At 37.1% G+C, this 27436-nt stretch overlaps 1 protein-coding gene across 1 annotated transcript in view; it reads right to left on the minus strand.

Annotated features, from left to right (window-relative positions):
- Positions 1-2004: 2004 nt before the first annotated feature.
- The window catches only part of fstl4 (follistatin-like 4), a 209386-nt gene continuing 183954 nt past the window's right edge, over positions 2005-27436 (minus strand). The window contains exons 9-16 of the mRNA XM_056446397.1: positions 25283-25444; positions 16660-16794; positions 11402-11428; positions 11090-11208; positions 10682-10831; positions 9000-9107; positions 4457-4569; positions 2005-3076 (exon numbers count right to left, since the gene is read on the minus strand). Coding sequence (XP_056302372.1) covers positions 2380-3076; positions 4457-4569; positions 9000-9107; positions 10682-10831; positions 11090-11208; positions 11402-11428; positions 16660-16794; positions 25283-25444 — 1511 coding nt within the window. The 3' untranslated portion in view covers positions 2005-2379. The remainder of the gene's footprint in view (positions 3077-4456; positions 4570-8999; positions 9108-10681; positions 10832-11089; positions 11209-11401; positions 11429-16659; positions 16795-25282; positions 25445-27436) is intronic.

The raw sequence follows: 27436 nt of genomic DNA on the forward strand, positions 1-27436 counted from the left end.
AAGCTAAATCACATTGTTGACATAAATGAGACGTGACACCCAAAGACATTTCCTGCAGTGACTATAAATCACAAGTGAACACGAGGAAAGAAAAGTCAACCTTTAAAAAGCATTGTGCATAGTTCAGTCATCACCTAAAACCTGTCGTAACACTAGCTCCGCTAACAAGGAAAGTGCAAAAAATCTACATCTCTCATTAAAGGGTGAGCTCACTCAAAAATAACCCTAATTCTGCTATCGCTTAACCACTCTGGAGGTTTTTTATTCAGTTGAACACAAAAGAAGATATTTTGAAGAATGTTGGAAACCTGTAACCATTGACATCAATAGTATTAGTTTACCAGTTAAATGGAAATCCAACATTTTTCAAAATATCTTCTTTTGTGTTCAACTGAATAAAAAAAGTCAGCCACACTTTCTATGAAACCCATACTCATAATTATTTATAATCAAGCATACACTGTAAAAAAATCCGTAATAAAAAAAACGTAAAATAACGGCCGTTAAATTTACTGTAAAACAACAGAGGTTAAATTACAGAAATTTACCAGAAATTTAAATCTAAAGAAATTTCTGTAATTTAATGTTCGTTTTTTTAACGGTAAATTTCTGTAATTTAATGTTTGTTTTTTTAATGGTAAATTTCTGTAATTTAATGTTCGTTTTTTTACGGTAAATTTCTGTAATTTAATGTTCGTTTTTTAACGGTAAATTTCTGTAATTTAATGTTTGTTTTTTTTAATGGTAAATTTTTGTAATTTAATGTTCGTTTTTTTACGGTAAATTTCTTTAATTTAATGTTTGTTTGTTTTTTTACGGTAAATTTCTGAAATTTAATGTTCGTTTTTTACGGTAAATTTCTTTAATTTAATGTTTGTTTGTTTTTTTACGGTAAATTTTTGAAATTTAATGTTCGTATTTTTACGGTAAATTTCTGTAATTTAATGTTCGTTTTTTTACGGTAAATTTCTGAAATTTAATGTTCGTTTTTTTACGGTAAATTTCTGAAATTTAATGTTCGTTTTTTTACGGTAAATTTCTGTAATTTAATGTTTGTTTTTTTTAATGGTAAATTTTTGTAATTTAATGTTCGTTATTTTACGTTTTTTTCCGGCACCACAGCCGCCGGAAATAAACCATAAAATTATAGATTTCTTTAACAGTGCAACAATTACATACATGTATGTATAATTTAGCTACATTTATAATAACGTTTCTAATACTTACTAGTGATGGGCTTTTATTTGTAAACATACATGTTCAGAACACATTATACACTGATTTATAAACAATAATTAGTCGGTAATTATCGTATTTTTAAAGATGCAGTCTGTGAGGTTAAACTATTCATTCATTCAAACATTTTCCTTCGACTTAGTTTCTTTATTTATTAGAGGTTGCCACAGTGGAATGAACCGCCAACTATTCTGGCATATGTTTTATGCAGGGAATGCACTTCCAGCTGCAACCCAGAACTGGGAAACACCCATACACACTCATTCACACATACACTCATACACTACGGCCAATTTAGTTAATCAATTCCCCTATAGCGCATGTGTTTGGACTGTGGGGGAAACCAGATCATGTCCAATCAGCTGAATTGACCACAGGTTAACTCCAATGAAGCTGCTGAAACATCTCAGGAATGATCAGTGGAAACAGAATGGACCTGAGCTCAATTTAGAGCTTCACGCCAAACTCTTTTTTCACATTGTCATTATGGGGGATTGTGTGTAGAATGTTGAGGAAATAAATGAATTTAATCCATTTTGGAATAAGGCTGTAACATAAACAAATGTGGAAAAAGTGAAGCGCTGTGAATACTTTCTGGATGCACTGTATGTGTATATATTATGTATAATGCATGCACATGTATACAATTGTTATGCTTGACTATAAATGATAACAAACACGGTTATATTATATTATATTATATTATATTATATTATATTATATTATATTATATATTATTATATTTTATTATATTTTATTATATTATATTATATTATATTATATTATATTATATTATATTATATTATATTATATTATATTATATGTTATAATCCATTATCAGCATGTGTTTAACAGAAAGTGTAACCAAAACAATTCATTTTCACTTTAAAAATGATAAACGATACCAGCGTGTTCATTTTTGTGCGAACTATCCCTTTAAATTAGCTCACTGTTGCACTGAAGTGTGTCTTCACTCATTCTCTTTGTCACTGAATGTGTGTGTGTGTGTGTGTGTGCCTATACAGAAACCCGCACATGTGTTTGTTTAGCTCACTAGTAGGGTTGAGTCCATTCACATCCCTAAAGTTTGGCCCACTTTTGGCCCAGATGCGATGCTAGCAGGACCGGCCCGCGGTTCACCACTCATACCTCGCCCACCCAAACCGCTGTGTTGCCAAATTTAACATCGGACACCTCGCAGTGGAAACCGCTCTGTTTACCGTCCAGAATGAACATCGAATCTGCTGACGATGTTAATAGGTAGCGTCCGAACACGCCGCTAGATATTATCATTCTGTTAGCGTCTCCCCAAGGCCAGCTGGAGGCAGGAATGGGATTTTTAACGTTCCCGATGGTTTTTATTCTTCCGGTTGCCAGATCCAGGAAAAGCACCTTTGAACCGCGAGCTGAAGTAACCACCGCTGTGTACTGATTGGCATCAGTGAACGACGGCTGGAACTCAAGATCTGCTACTGACATCTTAGCATCCGCTTCATAGTGAATCCGTAGCTCGCCGCTGTTGGAGACGCTCTGGACTTGTAGTTTTCCTCTCTGTTTGTCCACAGACACCACGAAACGTCCGTTTGGCGATATAAAAGGCTGACCGTGGATGTTGGGATTGCGTCCGATTATTGCATCGCTCACAGCATCGATGAGAAGCTGAAATGTCGGACGCTTCTCAGATTGGCACTCGATGAAATAATATCCGCTTAAGTGTGTGTAGGCCATGCTGAGGGGGAAACAGCTGTAGTTCTGCAGACTGATGTTCTTGACCACACGCAGCGTCTCCAGGTCCACTTTATGCACCGCAGGCTCTGATTTTAAGTAGACGAAGCCAAACCTGAGATGATAATGGGCAAATATGCGTTAATGATCTTGCTGATTTATTAATTGAAGAGCTTTTTTAACCCTCCTGCTGACTCACAGGTCAAAAACATTCTGAAAAATGCCTTTATTTACTTACAGCTTTAGTCTTGTTTCTAATACAAATGTTTCTAGTCTACATTTTAGACGAGCAATATATATATATATATATATATACATATACAGTTGCAATCAGAGTTATTCAACCCCCTGAATCTGTTTAACGGAGAGCAGATTTTTTCAACACATCTCTAATCATAATAGTTTTAATAACTCATCTCTAATAACTGATTCCTTTTATAAATTCAAAGGGGGGTTAATAATAATGACTGCAAATGTATGCATATATATACATATATACATATGTCTAATATATATATATATATATACATATGTCAAAAGGGTTAGGTTTTATAACATCTTATGTCTAAAGGAAAAACAAAATTATCTAGCTTTATTATCTCCTAGATTATGCCCATTGGCAGATTATTTTGCTTGTTTGAGGAAAAAACTCACTTAATTCTGGCTTATTATTTCTGAAAAAATATAAATATATATTGCTTGCATAAAATTGCTTCTTGATTTAAGATTTTTTTAGACATTTGGACTAGCAACAAGACAAAAACTCTGTGTAAGAGCATGACATGGGGACTTTGCCTTTTGCCTTCGTGTGGAAAGGAAAATCGAATTGACGTCAGAACCCTCAGGCCGATGTCAGACAGACTTAGATTTTAATCACTTTCCATTGCAACCTAAAATCTACCAAATATCAGAATATCTAACCTAATATTAACGTCTTATGATGTTGTGTGCCTGCTGGGATCATATTTTTTATATTAAAATTTGGTGACTTTTTTTCTAAAATGACCTCAGAATTAGAACAAATTAATCATTTTTTATGCTTTTGTACACATTTAGAGTTGTTGATTGAGTCCATTTTTACCCAACCGCTATAAAGCCATTTTTACACCACAAAAACTACTGACACATACACTGCAAAATTATTTTCTTACTTGATGTTTTGGTCTTGTTTCTAGTCCACATATCTATAAATTCTTAAATCAAGATTAAGAAGCATTCTCTCTCTCTCTCTCTCTCTCTCTCTCTCTCTCTCTCTCTCTCTCTCTCTATATATATATATATATATATATATGTTTATATGTATTTTTTTTGTACAGGATTGAAATTAAATCGATCTGCTTTTCTTCATAGATTTAGTGAAGGCGGCTCAGGACGTACTAGTGTACACAGAATTATCAGACAACAGGAGGGTTAGTTATAAACATCATTTGCTGGCTTCATGTTGTTGTATGCATCATGCTGGTGATTTGACATTAGTGTATGGTGGTTTTTGTACCTCACGTGTGTGATAATGAGGTTGGTCGGAGGAATGTAGAAATCCTGAACTCTTTCAAACTGAGTCCGGATGACCTGACGCTGCTCCGCCGCTGTGCTTGCAGAAGTGATCACCTGATAAAACAATGCAAACGCAGAAAAATCAGACAAGTACTGGCCCTCCTGTCACATCTTAACTCTTGGTAAAACTCAATTTAAGACACAACTCACTCCATGAACTAATTCATAAGATTTGGCTAGAATTAAGATTGTATCAAGATTTCTTATTGTAAAAATATGAGTAAATTCTAAATTCAGTGGATTTATTTTTTACTAATGCTTAGTGGATCCTTGATTTTTGATGTTGAAAAGCTTGAAATGTGATTTTTATGAACATTTGTAATAGTTTAAATAAATAGAATTAAACATTGGCAATCAGGGGATCAAATTTTTTGGTAATTTAAAAAAAAATGATGCATGCTTCAGTCATTTATGTTTTTATTTCAATTACATTCAATTTATTAATAAAGCATATTTAAGTTTTCAGAGTTTTGAGGTATATTTCAAGAGTTGAGACTTTATGCTATTAGCAGACTGTCCCTGGAGAGAACCCAGGGCCGCCAGGACGCCAGGATGCCGCCAGGACTATTTGCATGTAAAGGGGGTCCGAGATCAGGTAGGTTTCGGTGGAAGTGGGGATTCTTCCAAACGAAGATAAGGCAACAGGATATAATCAGTCTATTTATTGTAGGTTTGCATCAATCTGAGTGGATTATTGCAGATTACGGATTAATCATATCACATGCTCCTCTCGAAATTAGTCTATAAAACTTCACAGCGTATTCTGATACGCAGAAACCCCTGATTAGCTATTTCAGACGTTACTGTAGGTCAGACTATACAAACTATGCATCTATTTTAACTTTACTTTCAGGCTATATTTAGATACAAACACCTATTATAAGTGTCTTGTGAACACTTACGATGTCTATCGGTGCTCTAGATCTCCTGGATCTGAGACTGAATGCCACAGTTATGCATTCACAAAGGTATGAACCTTTATAGGGGTGGTCAAATGTATAATTGTATTATCTATTATTTTAATTACTAACATTATGAATTAAAATACAGATCAGAGTGAACTGTTTCTCAGTATTGAAGAGCTGACCCCCCCATTAATCTTGTTTTCATGTCCTCTAGGAGATCAGGTGTTAATTAGGGGGGCCAATCCCCCCAAACCCTCCAATAATGCACACCCTGGTTTAAAGTGCTATATTGTCTGGGTTGGTGTTGTATATTACGCTACAAATAAACCTTGTAATAAACTGCAGCACATTTTCTGTTATTTTACATACTTATTTCTTTAGATATTAATATTTCTTATACATTATATTATCTCAAACTACTAAAATGTCACTAAAAGTCACTTTGTTAAACTGTAGAGTTGAATTTTCAACAGCAAAAGTGAACAAAACAGAGATCAACATCCCATAATGCAATTCACCACCGCAAATAAACAGGAAAAAACGGTAATACTGAAGCTGTTAGCTAATACAATGTATTGTGAATGAGCTCCTGATGTGTGGACGGTGTGATGAGTGCCGGATCACAGCCAAACGCCACATTTGTTTAATCTAATGAACTGACAAGCAGCTTTAACGTTTGACTAAGAATATTGAGCCCCTTAAATAAATAAAGAAATAAAAAAGGGTTTGATATTTCACCTCTCGCGCCGAGTGCTGCCTCCGGGCTCGACAAATTGCCCATGCCCGGGTCAATTACTCACAAGCAGAGGAATATTATCAAGCCCTTTCTTTCATTTATTTTATTATTTGTGCTGTGAATCCACACCGCCCGAAGCCACTTCTGCAGCTCTTTAGCATTTGTGAGTGATTCACAGCGAATGCCTTCATTATTCCAGCGGCGACGCGGCTCAATAAGAAAACACACCTGAGGACTTTCCCCACTATTAATAAAGCATGCATTATTCATGTGCAGGGGCAGGAGCTGCGCACAGTGCTTGTTAAATACAAAGCTTTTCATTTGTTCTGTCTTTGAGGGAGTGTGTTTCTCATACATGTGCGCTGGCATGAAGATATCATGAATAATTTCCCCACATACATCACTGAGCTGACATTAATCAGCACGCAAGCCAATAAACATGCTGCTTGAGCACATGTTTACACTTCAAACCTGGATCGTTTAACATTAGGGCTGTATCTGAAATCATCTACCATATAAAAGGGAGCTATTATGCAGAAATCACTCTTATAAGGGATTTAAACACAGCAACAGTAGTGTGAATATCTCCAGCCTCTAATGGTCAACATGAATTAATTGTATTGTTTATAATCAGACTCCCATTGTACGTGTCATCAGAGGGGGAAAGCCCCGCCCACTAGTGACCATCTCTCCCTCATTAGCATAGAATGTTCTTCTTGTTTTTGAATCTGCCACTATGCTGATGCATAGGTGTTTGTAGCTCCGCCCTCTTCTGAAAAGAGCTCAATCTCATTTAAATTTAAAGCGACAGTCACCAAAACACCTCAGTTAGGATCAAAGCCTAAGGCTCCGTTTACACGAATACACTTTAGTTTTAAAAAGGCATATTAGAATGTAAACGATCCACGTCCACAGTGGCGTTTCACCTAGCGATTCTGTAAAGATCTCTGTCCACACCATACTACTGAAAATGCACATCACGTGACCACACACACACTCTGGCATGCGCTGCAGCGGGTGCTTTGAGCACAAAACCCCAGGTGAGAGCAGCACACGTCGGACAGCCTCTCAAGGATCTACTGCTGGATCTAATCTCATTATAGTTGTTAAACTTGATATTTAACTCATCTTGTTTATATCTAATGACATATACGCTGACTTTGGTCTTTTGAATCTATTACTTGTTCTCAGGTAAGGTGTTTTGGCTGAGCGCAACTATAAGTTAATATATTAATTGATGTAACCATGTACACCAGGGCGATTCAATTACAAATTCAGTTGGGCCAGATTGTCAAACCAAGAAGGTTAGCTGGGCCAGTCATTTTTAGCGGCTTTGTAATGACAAATTTTAAAACCAACACAAACAAATTTATTGAAAAACACAAGTTTTTGTTGTTGTTTCTCTTTTAACTTTGGTCAGTTTGCAGAGCAAAAGGTGCATACAAAAAGAGCTGAATTAACAGAATCTGAGGAAGCCCCAGAGATGTATAAAGTATTAGAAACCCAGACTTATAAAAGTACAAGTGCTCTATCAAAAAAGTGACTTGAGTAGAAGTTGAAGTGCTCTTTAAGAACCATACTTAAGTGGAAGTGCTAAAGTATTCAACATTTTTTGTACTTAAGCATTGCAAGTAGTTTATTTCAAAATTTACTACTCAAATACTGAAAGTAAAAGTACAAGTATTGTGTTATTAAAGAAAGCAGTCAAAAGACATATTGTTTTGTATATTTTAAATATCTTTTTTGGGGCACGTGATCAAGCAGAATGAAAAGAACCATGGTTTACGATTTATAATAAATATATATATATATATATATATATATATATATATATATATATATATATATATATATATATATATATATATATATATATATATATATTATATTAAATAGCAATTTATGAATAATATATATTAATTTTCTTATCTATGGGCAGAACCATGGGCCACTCAGAGGTTGATTCTGGGCCGCATGTGGCCCGCGGTCCGCCAATTGAATAGCCCTGATGTACACTGATTCTGCACATCTGACTGATTGCTTGCCTTTACTTCCTATATTGCATAAACTTATTGTACGATTATAATGGCCATTATTTAAAGAGGGTCAATATTGTCAATATTGATATATTATTGAAATCATGGCCATTATTTATTAGCGAAAGATGTTTTGTATTTTCCACTGAAAATGAAAGGAGGCAGTGATGTTATAGGCTTTGTTTTGTTATAAATATGTACACAGTGAAGATGAAGCTCATATAAATATGTAGCTAGACGACGTGTCGACATTTTTGGTGTCTGTTAAGTTGCTAATATCTGAATGAAAATAGGCGGCTCCTTATATCATGTGTTCATTTTATTGTTAAGATAGTGAAACAGCATAGCCAGGGTGATGTCAATGAGATTATAAAGTACACTGTTCTTTTTGAAGATTTACCCAACGTGTCCTCGGGAGTTTGTTTTCCATATCAGACTTGCAAAGTCTGAACTTACAAGGAAAGGATGCAAGACACAATCAGATGTGTAGAGTTTTCAGATGTCTTTATTTTTCCCCATCCACACTGACAGGGAGCAGCAGCGTTTTAAACCAAAACAGCCTCTGATGCATGTGAAATCGTAGCAAAACTTATGCGTTTTAAAATGAAAACGTATTAGTGTAAACGGTGCCTAAAAGAGTCAGTTTCAGAGAGTTAGAAAACATTATTTGTGTGCTATTTTCAGCTGTTTTTGACTCTTCTGAAGTATAAAAAGACCATAATATGTTTGCATTTTTTAATGCATGTAGAAAAGTGTAAGACTTTGAAGGTTTAGACATATGTAGTTTGATGTGGATCTTCAGCTCACCTGTAGTGTTGATCTGCTCTTCAGCAGGTCTCCCCAGCTCAAAACCCACAGCTGATCATGAGATTTATCATAGAAGAGCTTGACGGGCATCGCATCTGTTTCCACAGCCTGCAAACCAGCAGAAAAGCAGAAATTCAGTCAGTTTACTTTGTCAAGAGCAGGGCTTATATAATCAGTGGTGGAATGAGTACAGAAACATCATACTCAAGTAAAAGTACCATTAGTTCCCCAAACGTGTAGTGCAAGCAGTGTAAAAGTATCTGTTGTAAATATTATTTAAAGTATGAGTAACAAGTAGACCTTTAAAAGCACTCGAGAGCAGTGAGTATTGAGTATTACACTGTGAAAAGCTGATGCACTTACATGCAATTTGAACATGTGTGTGTGTAAACGTAATATTCTGTAGTGCATTTAGTTATTGATTTCATCTGTCATCTTCTCTTCTTCGTTACTATTCACCTTATTCTCCGCGAACGAGTGGGCGCAGCCATTGTAATCATTTGGCTCGAGACTTCCGGTCTCATTCACTCCCATTCATTTTTAGACGTTAAAAACTGCTCGTTTTGCTGCTTGGTGTTGCAAACTGATATTTTCTTATTATATTATTCTACTTAGTCTGTATTGTCATGCAAACACTTGTTTATAGAGTAAGTAGTTTGACCGTTTTCTGCTGTTTATTATTCCCAGTCATTTCTCCCATAGGCAGCTGAATGGCGGCCCGCGAGGCTTTCAATATCAATATCAATAGAATCTGGCCCATTATACAAAAAGGAACGTAATTCAATAAATAACCACTGGGTGTCGCTATGACATGCCTTCAATTAGGCTGTAGTTCTTGATATGACGTAAAATGAACCGAATAAACTGAAGGAAACATAATTGATAATCAGGTTTTGGCGAGCCATGGCGCAACCAAGAAAAAGGAAAATCAACAGTGAGTGCAGGAGATTTCAGTCACGTTAGGGCACAGAATATTTCTTCATCAGGTCAGCGGGATATGTGTCTGTTTAATTTGCTAGGAGCAGTTGCAGTAATGAAGGAATATAATATTAAAAGACATTATGAAACAAAACATCAGGCCGTCAGCAAAAAGTAAAACAGTTAGCAGCTGCGCTATCAGCTCAACAACAGCAGTTTTGTCATGCTAATAAAGTGCAAAATAATTCTATGCTGGCTAGTTATGAGGTAGCTCAGCTAATCGCACAGGAAACCCTTCACCGAAGGAGAATTTACATAAGCTCTTATATAAGCTCTCCATTGTGTCAGAAGTGAAATGTTGTTGTGCTGATTGTAAAAGGCCTCAGCCCTCCGTCAGTCCGTCATCACAGTGCTTCAGTATTATTCTTCTATCATTACTCCCTCCAGAACTGTCTTGAGCATCTGTCTGCGCTCCCGTCGCAGAAGCCACCGCATTCACCGCGTTCATTGTGTTTGGTCTTGGTCTTCTAACTCATTTATGGAGGACAAACAGCACAGTGGAGAATCCCAACAGCGCAGCAGACTCCACTTCTCTCAGTGATATCTGTGCAGGAGCAGCAGGAGCGGAGGAGGTGATGCTGCTTCATGCACTGATGTTTATTATGCTTTATTATTTTATTATGCATGTTAGGATGGAAACACAGCTACTGTAACTATGTCACCTTAATGTGTGTGTCATGTTTCTGTGGGTGCGTGTGGCTCACCTGCACCACCCTCTGCGCCTGTGTGTCCATCACCAGCAGTCTGCTGAGCAGCGGCTGAGAAACAAACACATATTTCTCCCTGACGCTGACCGCAGACGACCACACACACTCCTGAGAGGATACGCCTGCGCTTCGGGGACACAACTCCTCCTGTGAGACAGAAACACACACACACGTACACCTTAGTATATTTTAAAATGTATAAAAAGCAACAGTGTTTACATGTGGTTGGTATATACAGACTATTAACTGAGTGTGTTTACTGAAAGGCTGCTATATACTGTGATATATACTGTTATCAGGACATGACATCACGTATACGGTCATATTTTATTTTAGAGAAACAGGCCTTCAGTCCAGATCCTTGTGTGTGTGTATGTGTTGTTATGTTGTTGTTTCAGGACTCACATGAGTACCCAGAATCCTCTCTGTGTGTGTGATGTGTCTGCGGATCTCACAGATTCCAGGCTGCAGGACGGTGATGCCTTCATTGGAGAAAACGTAGAACATGTTCCCTACGCTGAGCCCTGAAACCACACACACACACACACACACACACACACACACACACACACACACACACACACACACACACACACACACACACACCATTACTTTAAGTGTGACCATTACTTTACTATGAAAACATGGTAAACGAAGAGCTTAAAGTCCATACACAAAACATTAATCAGGCATTAATCATAAATGAAGCAGACTTACCTTCCTCTCTCCACAGAATGTTGGCCACTGGATGGACAGCATGAGGAAGAAAACACAACCGCAAGAAGATATTCACAAGCTAATTATGTGCAAGACAAATTCATACTCTTTTTACCTTGTTTAAAGGTGCAGCTTGTAAGTTTGACACCCAGTGGTTGAACTAGGTATTGCACTCCTGGTTCAAAACAAATGCAAACGCAGGTTGCCAGATTGATGACACCAACAGCAGCGTGCCTGAGTTGAGTCGTGTTCAAAATAAAAGCAACGACACGCGATAGAATGAATATTCTCCATATTAAAAGGAGTTTTTGTCCTAAACAACACCTGGGAATTGATATATTAGAGACGATTTCAATTTCTCACAGGTGAACAACAGAAAACTGACAATGATCAGCTCAGGTACAGCTCATGTGCTTTATTCAGTGTTAAATGCTAATAATGTGAGTTTGACATGACATTTATTGCCATATACTGAAAGCAGCAGCAGATAGTTTAGCTCAGATCTGGAGAATAAAATAAAGCGTCTGAAACTGAACTCAAGAACTAAACACATTTCAGTGATTCAGCATCTACATTAATCATGTTAAAGAGGTTTAATATGTATTCATTAGATTATAAACTTTACCATTTGGCTGGAGTGCAGTGAGTGCACTATTCTGAGCTTCTGAATGGCTGTATTTACATTTCTGTCGTGTTTCGTCAGATGCAAACTGCCAAACTGCTCATCACTGCGTATCTCATCACGTGGCATGTTGACCTAATGTTTACGCTCGCAATATTTATATTATTTGCTAATTAATAACCTCATGTGGAAGTCTGAATCTATATCTCATTTCGGAGTCTGCTACTGTCCACTTGAGGTCGCATTTTAGTCGCGGACGCACACTTTTAGAGTCTTTCTGTATGAATAAATTACTGAAATACGCTGTTTTCCACCAAGGCAACCCGGGGTGCTGAAATATAATTGGCTAAACTGGCAATGGGCGGGTTAAAAGAACATAAACAAAGACAGTCGCTCTGTCACGTAACGCACATTTTCAAAGCAGAATATCTGACTTCAGCATTGTTTCTCAGATAAACCAGAATGTTCACTGAGCATGTTTCTGAATATCTCCACACATATGATGGTGTTTTTATGCTTTAGAAGATTTGAAGAATGATTAGAAGAAATGACAGATAGCTAGTTTTTATTTTAAAATTTATTTTATCGGACACTTTTCTTGCTTTTACTCAAGTAACTTTTAAGATTTATACTTTTACAGGAGTAAATCTTTCCTTAAATATGTCACTGCTTTTCTTACTGAGAGTTTTTGTCTTGTTTCAAGTCCAAATATCTTAACATTCTTATATTAAGTCATATTGTTTTGTTTTAAGTCAAAATTAAGTGAGTTTTTCATTAAAACAAGCAAAATGATCTGCCAATGGGGTAAATGAATAATTTAATAAGTTTGTGTTATGATCACCAGCGATCGAGCAGTTGCAGATCGCTAGACAACTACAATTCGGCCACTGAACCGAACTACAACTCCAATAATGCACCTCACACCCACACCAGTTCCTGATTCCTCCTGAACACACACAGATACAAAGCTGAAGCTCATCATTGAATTACTACCTGGACTATAAAGGCACCTCTCATTTTCACACGCGTTGCTGAGTCTTGTTGTTTACCGGTTACACTAGGAAGCGTTCTACTTGTTTAGTCTTTCCGTGTTTGACCCTTGGCTTGTTTCCTAGTTGGTTGCCACCTGTATTGACCTCTTTACCTGTGACCTCGACTATGCTTCTGGATAACCCTTATGTCCTGTTTGTACCTGTTGACCATTACCTGCCTGACGATTCTTAATAAAACTGTATGCGGATCCTCGACTCCGTTGTCCAGTGTTCCTATGTTACTGTTTGATTACAATCAAATTACCGGTAATAATCAATTATATAGGGTTTCATTCAATTGATAAAAATCGAACTACCGGAACATTTTGACAATAGGAACATATTAATTACTATAATCTTATGTCAAAAAGATAAGTATAAAGTTTAAATAAAAGGGGCGGAGTGGGGCTTACCTGAAGGGCGTGGCCTGAAGCCATCAATCATTTTGACAATAGGAACATATTAATTACTATAATCTTATGTTAAAGAGAAAAACATTTATATATTTTACTCCCCCATTGTCAGGTTATTTAGCTTGTTTTAAGGGAAAACTCACTTAATTTTGACTCATTATTTCTGACAAGACAAGAGAATATTTATTGCTTGTCTAGAATATGCTTCTTGATTTCAGAATTTGTAGATATTGGACTAAAAACAATACAAAAAATCTAAGTAGGAAACACTTTTTTGCAGTGCAGATACTATGTTCATCTTAAATACAATTTAAAGGCTTAACTCTGTTAATTAGGTTAGGTTAATTAGGCAAGTCCTTGTATAACAGTGGTTTGTAGTCAATCAGAAAAAAAATCCACTAAAAGTGCTGTTTATTCATGATCTCCTGAATGTTTCCAGGTAATGTATAATGCTGAATGGCTTCATGATATAAAAGTGGACTTTTATAGTTGGTTTTCATAAACTCGTGAACCTGCTGCTTCAATGTCGACTCTATTTTCCAGATATTAAAATGGCCTTGAGGTCTCTAACATCTAAAAGACTTCTTCAGAGGTCTTATTCGAGATCATTTAAATGCAGAAATAACCATACGAGACAAGTCACCTGTCTCTTTTATTAGACCTGCATATTCAACAAGGACACTGTTTTAGAGAAGGTGCGCCTGATGGAGCTTTTATTACAGCCATAATGGAGCTCTGCTCACAAAATATACTGTTATTCCCTCAGGTTTTACCATAATGATGTACTGTGATTCATGCTCACTGCACTTTACAAATCAAACATTCAAATGCAGACCAAATATTAGTGCTCTGAATATTACTGATTTTCTTAAAATTCTTAATTTCTTAATCAAAAAACTCTTAAATCAGAAAGCACTTTCTAAAACAGCATAAAATCTGGTGTTGTTTTGAGAAATAATGAGTTAAAATGAAGTGAGTTTTTGCTTAAAACAAGCAAAATAATCTGACAATGGAGTGAGGGAAGTTAGTCTTTCCTTTTGACATAAGATTCATTACCTCCATTCATTCATTTTCCTCATTCATTCATTCATTCATTCATTCATTCATTCATTCATTCATTCATTCATTCATTCATTCATTCATTCATCCATTCTCCTTATTCATTCATTCATTCATTCATTCATTTATTCATTTATTGATTTATTCATTTTGCTAATTCATTCATTCATTCACTTATTCATTTATTCATTTTCCTAATTCATTCATTCATTTATTTATTCATTTTCCTAATTCATTCATTCATTCATTCATTCATTCATTCAATCATGCATTCATTCATTTTCCTCATTCATTCTTTCATTCATTCATTTATTCATTTATTGATTTATTCATTTTGCTAATTAATTCATTAATTCATTCACTTATTCATTTATTCATTTTCCTAATTCATTCATTCATTTATTTATTCATTTTCCTAATTCATTCATTCATACATTCATTCATTCTCCTTATTCATTCACTCATTCATTCAATCATGCATTCATTCACTTTCCTCATTTATTCATTCATCCATTTTCCCCAATTCATTCATTCATTCATTCATTTATTCATTCAATCATGCATTCATTCATTCATTCATTCATTCATTCATTCATTCATTCATTCATTCATTTTCCTAATTCATTCATTCATTCAATCATGCATTCATTCATTTTCCTCATTCATTCATCCATTCATTCCTTCATTCATTCATTTATTTATTAATTTATTCAATTTCCTAATTCATTCATTCATTCAATCATGCATTCATTCATTTCCCTCATTCATTCATTCATTCATTCATCCATTCATGCATTCATTCATTCATTCATTCATTCATTCATTTTTCTAATTCATTCATTCAATCATGCATTCATTCATTTTCCTCATTCATTCATTCATTCATTCATTCATCCATCCATCCATTCATTCATTTATTTATTCATTTATTCAATTTCCTAATTCATTCATTCATTCATTCATTCATTCATTCATCCAATCAGCGTGATCCTAGTTTACTATTAATGGATCATTTTCTCCCTACTGCTCTATCTTTGTTTGGAAGAATCCCCCCTTCCACCCCATCTCCTCCTTTTCCTCCCTTTTCTAAAGGGGGAGCTCTAGAGACCTACCTGATCTCGGATCTCCTGATATGCTTATCGACCGGGCGGGAGCCCTGGGCTCAAATATCTCCGAGCTCAGGGTTCTCTCCCGGGACAGCATGCCAAACCTGCTTTATACACCAAGCATATCTAAGTGGGTACTCTTGAAATATACATATATCTATTAAAAACTATTGAGAACTAAATAAAAACGCTCACAATAAGATGTAGCCTTATCTCATATTCAAATCAGATATATGGCTATGCAACAAATGTAAATAAACTAATTTCCATGCATTTGATGTTTATAAAATCACGTTTAGTTTTAGAAATCGAATTTGACAGAAGTGTAATTATTACTTATTATTGGCAGATTATTTAGCTGTGTTAAGATAAAACTCACTTCATTTTGACTCATTTCTGAAAACAAGACCACATTTTATTTATTCTAGAAAATTCTTCTTTATTTAAGACTTTTTCAATATTTAGACCAGAAACAAGACAAAAACTCTAACTAAGAAAAAAAAAACGACTTGTTTCCCATAATATTCATATGAATAGACCTTCATTTGACTGCAGCCGTGTAAATTTAACAGCCCAGAACGTGTCTATAAGTTTTCATACAGGAATTGGCATATTGGTTGCTCGTATCTGATGTTTATTGCTGAATGACCAATAAATGTTTATTAATGACAAACTGTCCTTTCCGCATTGGTGGCTTAATTACATGTGAGTCCACTTGTGAATCTTGGCCAATAATGAATGAAACAACACTGAGATAGACTTCATATCTGGGGTCACTTCACTTCTGCTCTCAACATTTGCTGATTTAACAATGCTTAGTTATTTGTACAAGAAAACAAAACCATAATAATCCTTTATTCGTCAGTAATATGAGCCGGTAAATATCATTAGTGTGAAAAAGAACACAAGCTGTTGTCGTCATACTGCCCCCTAGAGTTCATTTCACATACAAACTGCAGTCAAACGTGTGTTGATATATATTTTAACACAATACTGTGCACTGAGGCATGTATGTACAGTGACTCACGTGTCTTGCGAGCTGAATCCTCCACAAACAGAGATGAAATGTCTTCATCCACGCCGACCTCGTTCCTGGCGATGCAGGTATAAGCGCCGGTGTCCTCGTATCTCACACTGCTGATGTGAAGCTCACTGCCGTTCGCTGAGAAAATAAAACAACACACCGTCTGACCATGATTCAGATCCTCTTCTGTGTGTTCGCACAGAAAAAACGCCTCCAACAAAATCAACAAGCATCCGCGACGCAATAAACATCCATCTCTGCACAAACTTTCAGCTGTTTGCTCCCGCAGTCCACCAATAACATTTTTTTCATTGGCAGGGCTTTGGGTGAAGGTTTTCTTAAAAGCCATAAAGGTTTCCCCGCGGTGCAGATAATACTGTGTGTGCCAAGATATAAAGCCCAATACCTGGATTTATTGAGTGTTTGGCCAGAAAATGGTTCTTTCTTTCAAACACCGAACAAAGGAAAGAAAAGGTAATGTTGGCAAAATGAGCATCTCAAACGATCGGCACGAAAAGTTCATATCACAATCATAGCAACTAAAACGATCACATTTATCCATATTAAAGCTGAACAATATATCGTTTCTGCATCGAAACCATATGTGTGAATCTGCAATAGTCACTGCAATATATACAGTATATATCTCAAGTGAATTTAAACCATCTGGACACAAAAAAAGATTTCAAGAGTTCACACTTATCTGATGATAGATAATAAGCTAGTTTGGCATGCTGTCCTGGGAGAGAGCGCTGAGCTCAAGAGATCCTCAAGCCTGGGGCTCCCTCCCGTTGCAGGGCGAGAGGGGAGTTTGAGCTCAGGTAGATCTCGAGCACCCCCTCCCTCCTGCTGCTTAAGGATTGCTATGAGAGTGTGTTGTTGGAATTGACCAGGGGCGTTGCGGACATTTTAAAAGTGGGGGGGGGGTGGCTGTATGAGATCATACGTTCATATATTAATCACCTGTTTCTAAATGGTCTGTCTCTAAAAATGATGGGGGTGCATCCCCCCCCCCCGTGCCCCGGTTGCTACGCCCCTGGAATTGACTATGGTGCTCATTTGGTTTAGTCAGTTTACTTATATCTCATGTTTTGGACTGTGGAAGGAAACCGGAGGACACGGGGAAAACCCACGCGAGCACGGGGAGACATGAACTCCACACAGAAATTCCGACTGACCGGGTAGAGCCCTGAACCAGAGGCATTCTTGCTTTAAGAGCCACAGTGCTAGCCACTGGGCCGCCGTGCTGCCCTATATAGGAAAAAGAGGAGGAGAGGGGGGATTCTTCAAGACGAAGATGACTAAAAGGTAAGTTGCTTGTTTATTTATATGCAGCTAGGAACCGTCTGATTGGTGGTTCGTACGTTAGTTTGACTCGGGGCCAGCCGTGTCACTCATAAGCACGTGATCCTCTCGAAATTCATTCATTCATTCGTTCATTCATTCATTTTCTTTTCGGCTTACTCCCTTTATTAATCCAGGGTCGCCACAGCGAAATGAACCGCCAACTTATCCAGCATATGTTTTACGCAGCGGATGCCCTTCCAGCTGCAACCCATCTCTGGGAAACATCCATACACACTCATTCACACTCATACACTACGGACAAATTAGCCTACCCAATTCACCTGTACCGCATGTCTTTGGACTGTGGGGGAAACCGGAGCACCCGGAGGAAACCAACGCGAATGCAGGGAGAACATGCAAACTCCACACAGAAACGCCAACTGAGCCGAGGCTCGAACCGGCGACCTTCTTGCTGTGAGGCGACAGCACTACCTACTGCGCCACTGCTCTGCCATCCTCTCGAAATTAGTTTAGAAATAAACTTCACAAAGTTTGCCACTTTATTAAAGGTCCCATGAAATTAAAACATATATTTTTACATGTTAGTTTCAGTCTGTTAGTTTTAAGGATAGTTATTAGCCAGAGATGTATAATAACGAAGTAGAACTTTACATTACTGTGCTTAAGTCATGAAAGGTTGTATCTGTACTGAAAGACCGTATCTTATTTTGTCTCCTACTTCCACTTTTATTTCATTACATATTTTCGATGAGTTTAATACCTTTACTCTGATAGATTTTTTATGTGCTGCGTCGTTACTCGTTTCAATGATAGAACTGTTACGAATAATTCCAAACCCACATTATCACTGCCAGAGCAGCAGATGGCGCTGTCACAGGTTTGACTAGGCTGGCTCGTCATCATTCAGACGATCAAAGAAGACAGCGCTGCCTGCCTGCATTGAGAGCGCCTTAGTTTGTTTTCGACATGGAAAACTCTGTCACTTTCAACTGCTCGTGGCGATGAGGGAGAAGACCACCCGTGGCCCTATTTAGAGTCCAGGTTTGCATTTGTCAGAGTGAAAGACAATTCATATTAAGTGAAGTGCATACTCTGCCTCCCGAACGATAGCGAAATAACCGCCTTCAAAAATTCACCGTCGAATTTGAAGCATCAAATCAAGGTAAGTTCAAAATAATATAATACACAAACACAGCAGTTTGAGGTATCTGTACGTGCTACATGAGTTAACTAACGTTAGCTACCCGCGGTTCATAACATGCTGCGATGTTCACTTAATGTTAACTAGCTGGCTATCAAGACTGTGTCACACTGAATGGTGTTTTCGACCCATCATATATATATATATATATATATATTTATTTATTTATTTATTTATATAATATATCATTATAATATAATATATTATATTGTATCATTATATAATATATTACATTATAAATTGTCAACCTTCGTTCTGCTTAATCACGTGCCCCAAAAAAGATATTTAAAATAAACAAAACAATATGATGTCAAAATGTGTGTTTTTGTGTATGTGTGTGTGTCTTCATGTACAATATGTGTGTGTTCATGTATGTGTGTGAATGAGTCAGTATTTGTGTTTGTGTATTTATGTATACGAGTGTATTCGTGTGTGTATTCCTTTATGTGTGCGTATTCATGTGTGTGTATTCATGCATGTGTGTGTGCTTGTGTATTCCTGTATGCTTGTGTGTGTGCGTATATGTATTTTTGTGTGTGTATCTGTGTGTATTGTGTTTTTTTATATGTGTGTGTGTGTTTGTGTTTGTGCATGTTTTCATGTGTCTGTGTTTTATGTGTCAGATGTCTGCTCGTCGTGTGAAGTTCTCAGACGCGTCTCTCACCTCTGCCACTGTCTAGATCACAGCAGCAGCAGCATCTGAGCGAGTGTGTGTGAGTGTGTCAGAGATCACACACACTCGAGCAGAGTTCATCTCTCTTCATTCTCCGTCTGTCTAGACTGAACACATAAAACACTCTGAGCAGCGCCGGGCCACAGTTCAGCCTTTTATTCTCTTTATCTGTCTTTAAGTAACAATAATGCTGGTAGATTTACTTAACTACACTATAATAACCCTGATTTCAGCAGAGTGTGTGTGTGAACTCTTATGAACTACAAGAGTTTACAACATTCAGCACACAGCAGGGATGAAAATGAAAGGGATAGTTCACACAAACATGCCGATTTACACACACTGAAGGGGTTCAAACCTTTATGAGTTTATTTCTTCACTGCAAAAACAATCTGTTTCGTTATATATGAGTTTACGTCTTGTTTCTAGTCCAAATATCTGAAAGTTATTAAATCAAGAACCATTTGCCAGACAAGCAAAACATATTGTCTTGTTTTTAGAAATTATGAGTCAAAATTGGGGCAGCACGGTGGCTCAGTGGTTAGCACTGTCCCCTCACAGCAAGAAGGTCGCTGGTTTGAATCTAGGCTTGGTCAGTTGGCGTTTCTGTGTGGAGTTTGCATGTTCTCCCCGTGTTGGCGTGGGTTTCGTCCAGGTGCTCCACTTTCCCCCACAGTCCAAACACATGCGCTATAGGGGAACTAATCAACTAAATTGGCCGTAGTGTATGAGTGTGTGAGAGTGTGTATGGGTGTTTCCTAGTACTGGGTTGCAGCTGGAAGGGCATCCGCTGTGTAAAACATGCTGGAATAGTTGGTGGTTAATTCTGCTGACTTCTGATGAATAAGGGACTAAGCCAAAGGACAATGAATGAATGAATGAATGAATGTATGAATAAAATAATGAATGAATGAATGAATGAATGAATGAATGAATGAATATTCAGTACACGTGTCTATTCATCAATAATTCAAAAAAAAAAAACATAATCAAGCCCACCCTGATGTAAAATATTTATGTGAATTTTTGTTTTTTTGCATTTTCGTAAAATATTATGTAAATAAATAATCAATTTTCTTTTTCAAATTTTTTAAATTTTAATGCTTCAATCTTATGTTTAGCTATTTATGTTATTGTTATTATTATTATTATTATTATCATCATCATCATCATCATCATCATCATTATTATTATTATTATTATTGTTATTATTATTATTATTATTATTATTAATATTATTATTGTTATTATTATTATCATCATTATTTATTTATTTATTTATTTATATATTTTTTAAGGGGACCAATTCTGCCCCTTTTTACAAGATGTAAAATGCGAGTGTGTGAGTTTCAGTGTAAGCTCAGCCGTAAGATAAGTGCACATCGCCCGGCAATCTCGGACACGTGTTGGTTTTCCAATGTGACTGCAATGGGCACCCCAGTCTGAAGAGGAAAATGATGGCACGTCTCTGAGATTGTATATATATATATCAAATTGCTTGGGGTTTCATTATCTGTTGATTATTCATGTAATCCTTATTACTCATCTTTATTTCGCATGACAAGCCTTTTATGCAATTTTGATGTTTCGATTAATGATGTTCATAAGTATGATTCATGATTATTGACTATTATTGTGATAACTGATATCAGTCGTGTGTATCAGCAATAAGCAGTTGTAATGCTTGATTAGTATGGTGTATGGACCGTTATTGGTGCCTCCTCTTGTCGATTATCACCACACTCGTCTCACTTGCATAAACCATACTAAAACCTTTTTTGTATGCTGAAACATTTTACATGCTAAAATTTGGGGCATACTAAAACATTTCAGTTTGAGCTGAAGATAGCACATAAATAATGTTCTCCAGCTCTCTGAAACTGAGCCTTTCAGGGTTTGGTCCTAATCGTGGCGTTTTGGTGACTGTCGCTTTAAATGCAAGTGAGATTGTGCTCTTTTCAAAAAAAAGGGCGGAGCTTCAAATGTCGATGTGTCAGCATTATGATAATAAGGGAGAGATGGGCACAAGTGGGCGGGGCTTCCCCCCTCTGGTGATGACACGTACAAGGAGAGAATGTCATTCAAAGTGTTTCTGCAGACTGTTTCCATCAAGTCTGATTATAAACAATAGAATTAATTCATGTTTATACTACAGGCTGGAGATATTCACTCACCGCTGACACACAACTGTGTTTAAACCCCTTATTAAAGACATTCCAGCATAATAGGTGCCCTTTAAATGCGAACGGCAGCTAGAATCCCGGAAGCAAAGGAGTGTTTTGGAGTGTTTACCTTGTGTTGTCTGTGAGTATAAATCATGAGTGAGTTTTGTGTCGCCGTCAGTGCAGCCACTAGTCTATCCATCTTTCCTCACAGCGAAAAACAAAAATCAGCCGACAAAGAATGACACTGTGTCTCCGCTCTGAGCTCCGTCTGATATTTATCATCCCGTGAAAAAGAGCATTTTTCAGACTTTTCGATGAAACCATCTTTTATCTTCGTGCTGAAATATATCCGTGGACATGGGAGAGCATGGAAAGGGCGGGTATCAAATATTAATGTGTGCGTGAAAGCAGAGGCTAATGAAAGCAGACAGACTGAGAGGATAATAAATGGCCGGAGAAACACAAATGTTCATTACAAATGTACGTCTATATCTCTTAGCATTCAGCTACATTAAAGGAACATTCCACTTTACTCTGCTGAAAATAGTTAAACAGGTGAGTTTTACCTGTTTCTGAATCCATTCAGCTGATCATCTTTAGCTTAGCTTAGCATAGATCATTGAATCAGATTAGACCATTAGCATCTCACAAACTTAAAAAAAAAAGATTTTTCTGTAGTTGCATTGTTTATTAAGGCTGCGTCCCAGATCATAGGTACTCAGTAGGTACTACATTTGAATTCAAAGGCCTGTTTCCACTGAGTGGTAAAGTACGGTATGGTACGGTTCGGTGTGCTTGCGAATCATTCCACTTTTTGGCACCCTTTGGAAAGGGTAGCTAGCACAAGAAAAGGGTACCAAAGCAAGACACCAGAGCAAGACGCGCAGCTGAACGCTATTGGTTTACAGAGATACGTCACTCGCAGAAGCAGGAGAATGAAAACAAAGGAAGCGCCATGTTTTAAATACACAGCCGAGACATTATACTATAATAACATATGCAGAATAATAAGCCATCTTGATGAACAGCCACAAAGCCAAGAAGAGCAGAATCTGCCGTGTCCTGCTGTTGTTTTAAGAGCCTGTCTAAAAGTGTGAGAGGTTACTCTTTCTCCAGAGATCTCGCCGTGTGTCTATATTTCAGATAATGATCTTCTTGAGCTCATATTAATAACGTGCGTGCGATCATTGAAGCGCTCTGATATCCAGTTCGGGGGGGAGGTCTCTGAATAACACTGTTGAGAACCGCGATAGAATGCAGCGGGTTTTAGGCGGCCGCTGCGATCGCTGCGAACCAAAGTTGGCGACCCTGGGGTGTTTACAGGCTGTACCAAAAAGTGTGTGTGTGGAGGGGGTGAAATTACGGGAGTTTTCCAGGAGAAATAACAAAACGGGATGCGGAAGATTGGTCTGAAATACAGGAGACTCCCAGGAAAAACGGGAGTGTTGGCAGGTTAAATGTGCTGCTAAAGATTACAGACACAGATGAGAGGTTTGCACTGACTGTGGCCTTTTACATTACATCACTGTGGCCTGTTACATTTACTGTTTATTCCAGCATATATGCCCTTCCAGCTGCAACCCAGAACTGAGAAACACCCAAACACACTCATACACCACGGCCAATTTAGTTCATCAGTTCCCCAATAGTGCATGTGTTTGGACTGTGGGGGAAACCGGAGCACCCAGGGAGAACATGCAAACTCCACACAGAAACGCCAACTGACCCAGCCGGGACTCAAACCAGTGAACGTCTTGCTGTGAGGCCACAGGGCGACACCACTGAGCTACCGTGTCACCATGATCAAAGCTAAGCAAAGCTAACAGTGCTCCCGTCAGACCCGGAGATCAGCTGAATGAATGGAGGAGCTGTAAAATGAGGCTATTTTAAAAAGTGGAGTGTTGCTTTAAACCTGCCAATAACCAGAGCTGCTGAAAAACCATCTCTCCATACAAACTTAAGCAGCACAAACATCTGATCCAAATAGCAGCTTATTACAGGGGGTAATGGACCGCATTCTACCAATGAAGTGCTTTCTAATAAGGGGATACTCAGTAAACAACACTGCAACCATGAGGAGGCTGGAAAACATGTATCTCTGAGAAAAGCTCATTTACTCAGCTCTCAGCTCTCAGATTTCACCAAAAATATGTGGTCAAATTTGGTCTTTTTTATTTAGCAATTATAAGTTTTAGCCTTATTTATGTCAATTAAATCAAATAACTTTTATTGTCACATAATTAGCAGCATGTGTACTATGATGAGTGAAAAACTGCATAGCTATAATAACCTTTAAGAAAGATTCAGTTCCTCAGTCGCTATTAGAGGAACTGAGCTTAGCTTCACAGTTAAAGGTATAAAAAAAATAATATGATGTTATTTATATTGCATCATAATGCATTGTGTTAAATCAAATCAAATTGAATTGAATCAAAATCAGGGTGAATTATTATCATTTACGTATTTTATAGTTTTACAATATATCATATCATATTATATCATATGAAAACGCATTGTATCTCAAAGCATCGTATCATATTAAATCATATCGTATTGTATATCACATCTCCTATATCATAAATCATATCGCTTCCTAATGCATCGTAACATGTCCTATCATATATCATATCACATCTTATCACATCCTAATGCATTGCATCCCAATCCATCGCATCATATCATATCATATTATATATCACATCACATCGCATACTAAGGCATCGTATCATATCATATCATATATCATGGCACGTCATGTTGCATCCCAATGCACTGCATCCCAATGCATCACATCGCATCATATCATATATCATATCTTATTGCATCCAAAGTCATTCTAACGCATCATATCATATGATATATCATACCATATCATATCATATATCAACCAAATCGAATTGAATCAAAATCAGGGTGAATCAATGTTATTCATGATATATCATAAATCATATCACACCATATCACTTGCCAATGCATTATTTCCTGAAACATTGCATCGTATTGAATCATATATCATATCATATATCATATCATATCATATCATATCATATCATATCATATCATATCATATCATATCATATCATATCATATCATATCATATCGTATCATATCAGTATCTGCTTTATATGTATCTTTATTGTATAATAGATGATGCATTGAGATGTATATCATATCACCCTCAGTTCTGAGATGCACATGCCTAAAATGAACTGTAATTTAAAAACAACAGTTTTCAGCCTATCCATCACTATTCCTAAAAGTATGTGCTGGGTACTGTACCGAGAAGTGAAATCTGCTTGGATCCGTGTGGCTGCAGGTCCATGCCGTTTTTCAGCCAGGTGAGTTTGGGGTTGGGAACACCATCTGCATGGCAGCGCAGGCTGGCAGCCACTCCGGGTTCCTGGGCTTGAGTCTCCGGATAGACCAGGATTACTGGAGGCACTGGAAGGACAAAGAGACAAAAACAGACGGTAAACAACACAGAAAATGGTTCAGTTCCAAAACAATTGATCTTATTAAAAGAAATGAGCGGGGTATCATATCATATCGTATCATTTTGTATCGTATCATATAGACCAGGATTACTACAAGCACTGGAAGGACAACGAGACAGACAGTAAACAACAGAGGAAATGGTTCAAACACTCATACTATCGTATCGTTTTGCATCGTATCGTATTACATCATATCATATTGTATTGTATCATTTTGTATCGCATTGTACTGTATAGACCAGGATTACCGGAGGCACTGGAAGGACAAAGAGACAAAAACAGACAGTAAACAGCAGAGAAAATGGTTCAGTTCTAAAACAATTGATTTTATTATCGCATCGCATTGTATCGTATTGTATCGCATCGAATCATATCATATCATATCATATCATATCATATCATATCATATCATATCATATCAAATCATATCATATCATATCATATCATATCATATCATATCATATCATATCATATCAAATTCCAAGGCATTGCATCATATAATATCATATTTAACATCATCATCGCATCATGTTGTATAATTTCATATGGTATCGTATCGTATCGTATCGTATCGTATCGTATCATATCATATCATATCATATCATATCATATCATATCTCGTATCGTATCATATCACATCATAACAAATTCCAAGGCATCGCATCATATATCATATATAACATCATATTGCACTATATCGTATCATATCAATCGAATCGTATCGGATTGAATCAAATCGAATCAAAGTCTGGGTGAATCATATTAATACACAATATATCATACTGTATTTTATCCTGTTAAATTCCATCGTATCATATATCATATCGTATCGTATCTTTTTATATTGTATCCTACTGTATAGACCATGATTACCAAAGGCACTGGAAGGACAAAGAGACAGACAGTAAACAACAGAGAAAATGGTTCAGTTCCAAAACAATTGATCTTATTAAGAGGAATGAGGGGGGTTTGGGCAACAAACACTCACTCAGGGTTCCTCATGCAGCTGCATCACTCTTCAATTACAGAGACTCCACTGACAAAACAAGCTCTCCAACAATCACACGCATTGTCCCGTTAATTGAAAATCCTTCCAGTATTTTCTCCGCTCACCAATTTAATACAGCACACAATACTGGATTGTTATCTTTGTGTTTGTTCATATCCCTCAATGGAGACTGATGCCTTGAAATTAATTTGTTGAACGGTTCTTCTTTAGCAGCACACTTTCAGAAGGTGCAAATGTCAACTCAATGACAAGTGTTTGATTTATAAAATGTTGAGTATAGATGACACTGTGTCAATTCCTGTTCAAACTGATCCAGGAAAACACCAGCACTGCATTCTACAACTTCTTGATTTATCAAGGGTCGCCTCAATGGAATGAACCACCAACTACTCTGGCATATGTTTTACACAGTGGACAACCCACTTTCAGGCACAGCCCAGTACTGATAAACATAGTAATACACTCTGGTAAAAGTGAAAGAAATCCCCCCCCCCCAAAAAAAAGATGAGAAAAGGGAATACATCAAAAGAGTTACACAGCTATTTCAAAGGCTCTCCGAGTCCAAAAACTACAGGAGCCGCCATTATCTCTAAGTGGAGGAAGAAATGGGCCCAACAATATACCTTCCCAGAAGTGTTCAACCTTCCAAAATTCCTCCAAGAGCATAGTGACCGCTCATCCTTCAAGTCACAAAAGACCTAACATTATATATAGCTGAAATGATCTGGAGTCCATTTGTATTCAGAGCTACCACACCAAGACCGCTTTGCTTGCTGTGACTAAAGCAGGGTTTCTTTGCACAACCCTGTGCTTGTTCTCACATCTCTGTTTATTCACTGGCCATCATCACGGCATGAGCACATCCATCACTGCATGAGTTCTCAATCTAAACCTACACGTTTTGCATGTTATCTGGAAAACAGCTTGTGA

This window comes from Danio aesculapii, chromosome 21, assembly GCF_903798145.1.
Source record: "Danio aesculapii chromosome 21, fDanAes4.1, whole genome shotgun sequence".
NCBI classification, from domain to species: domain Eukaryota; kingdom Metazoa; phylum Chordata; class Actinopteri; order Cypriniformes; family Danionidae; genus Danio; species Danio aesculapii.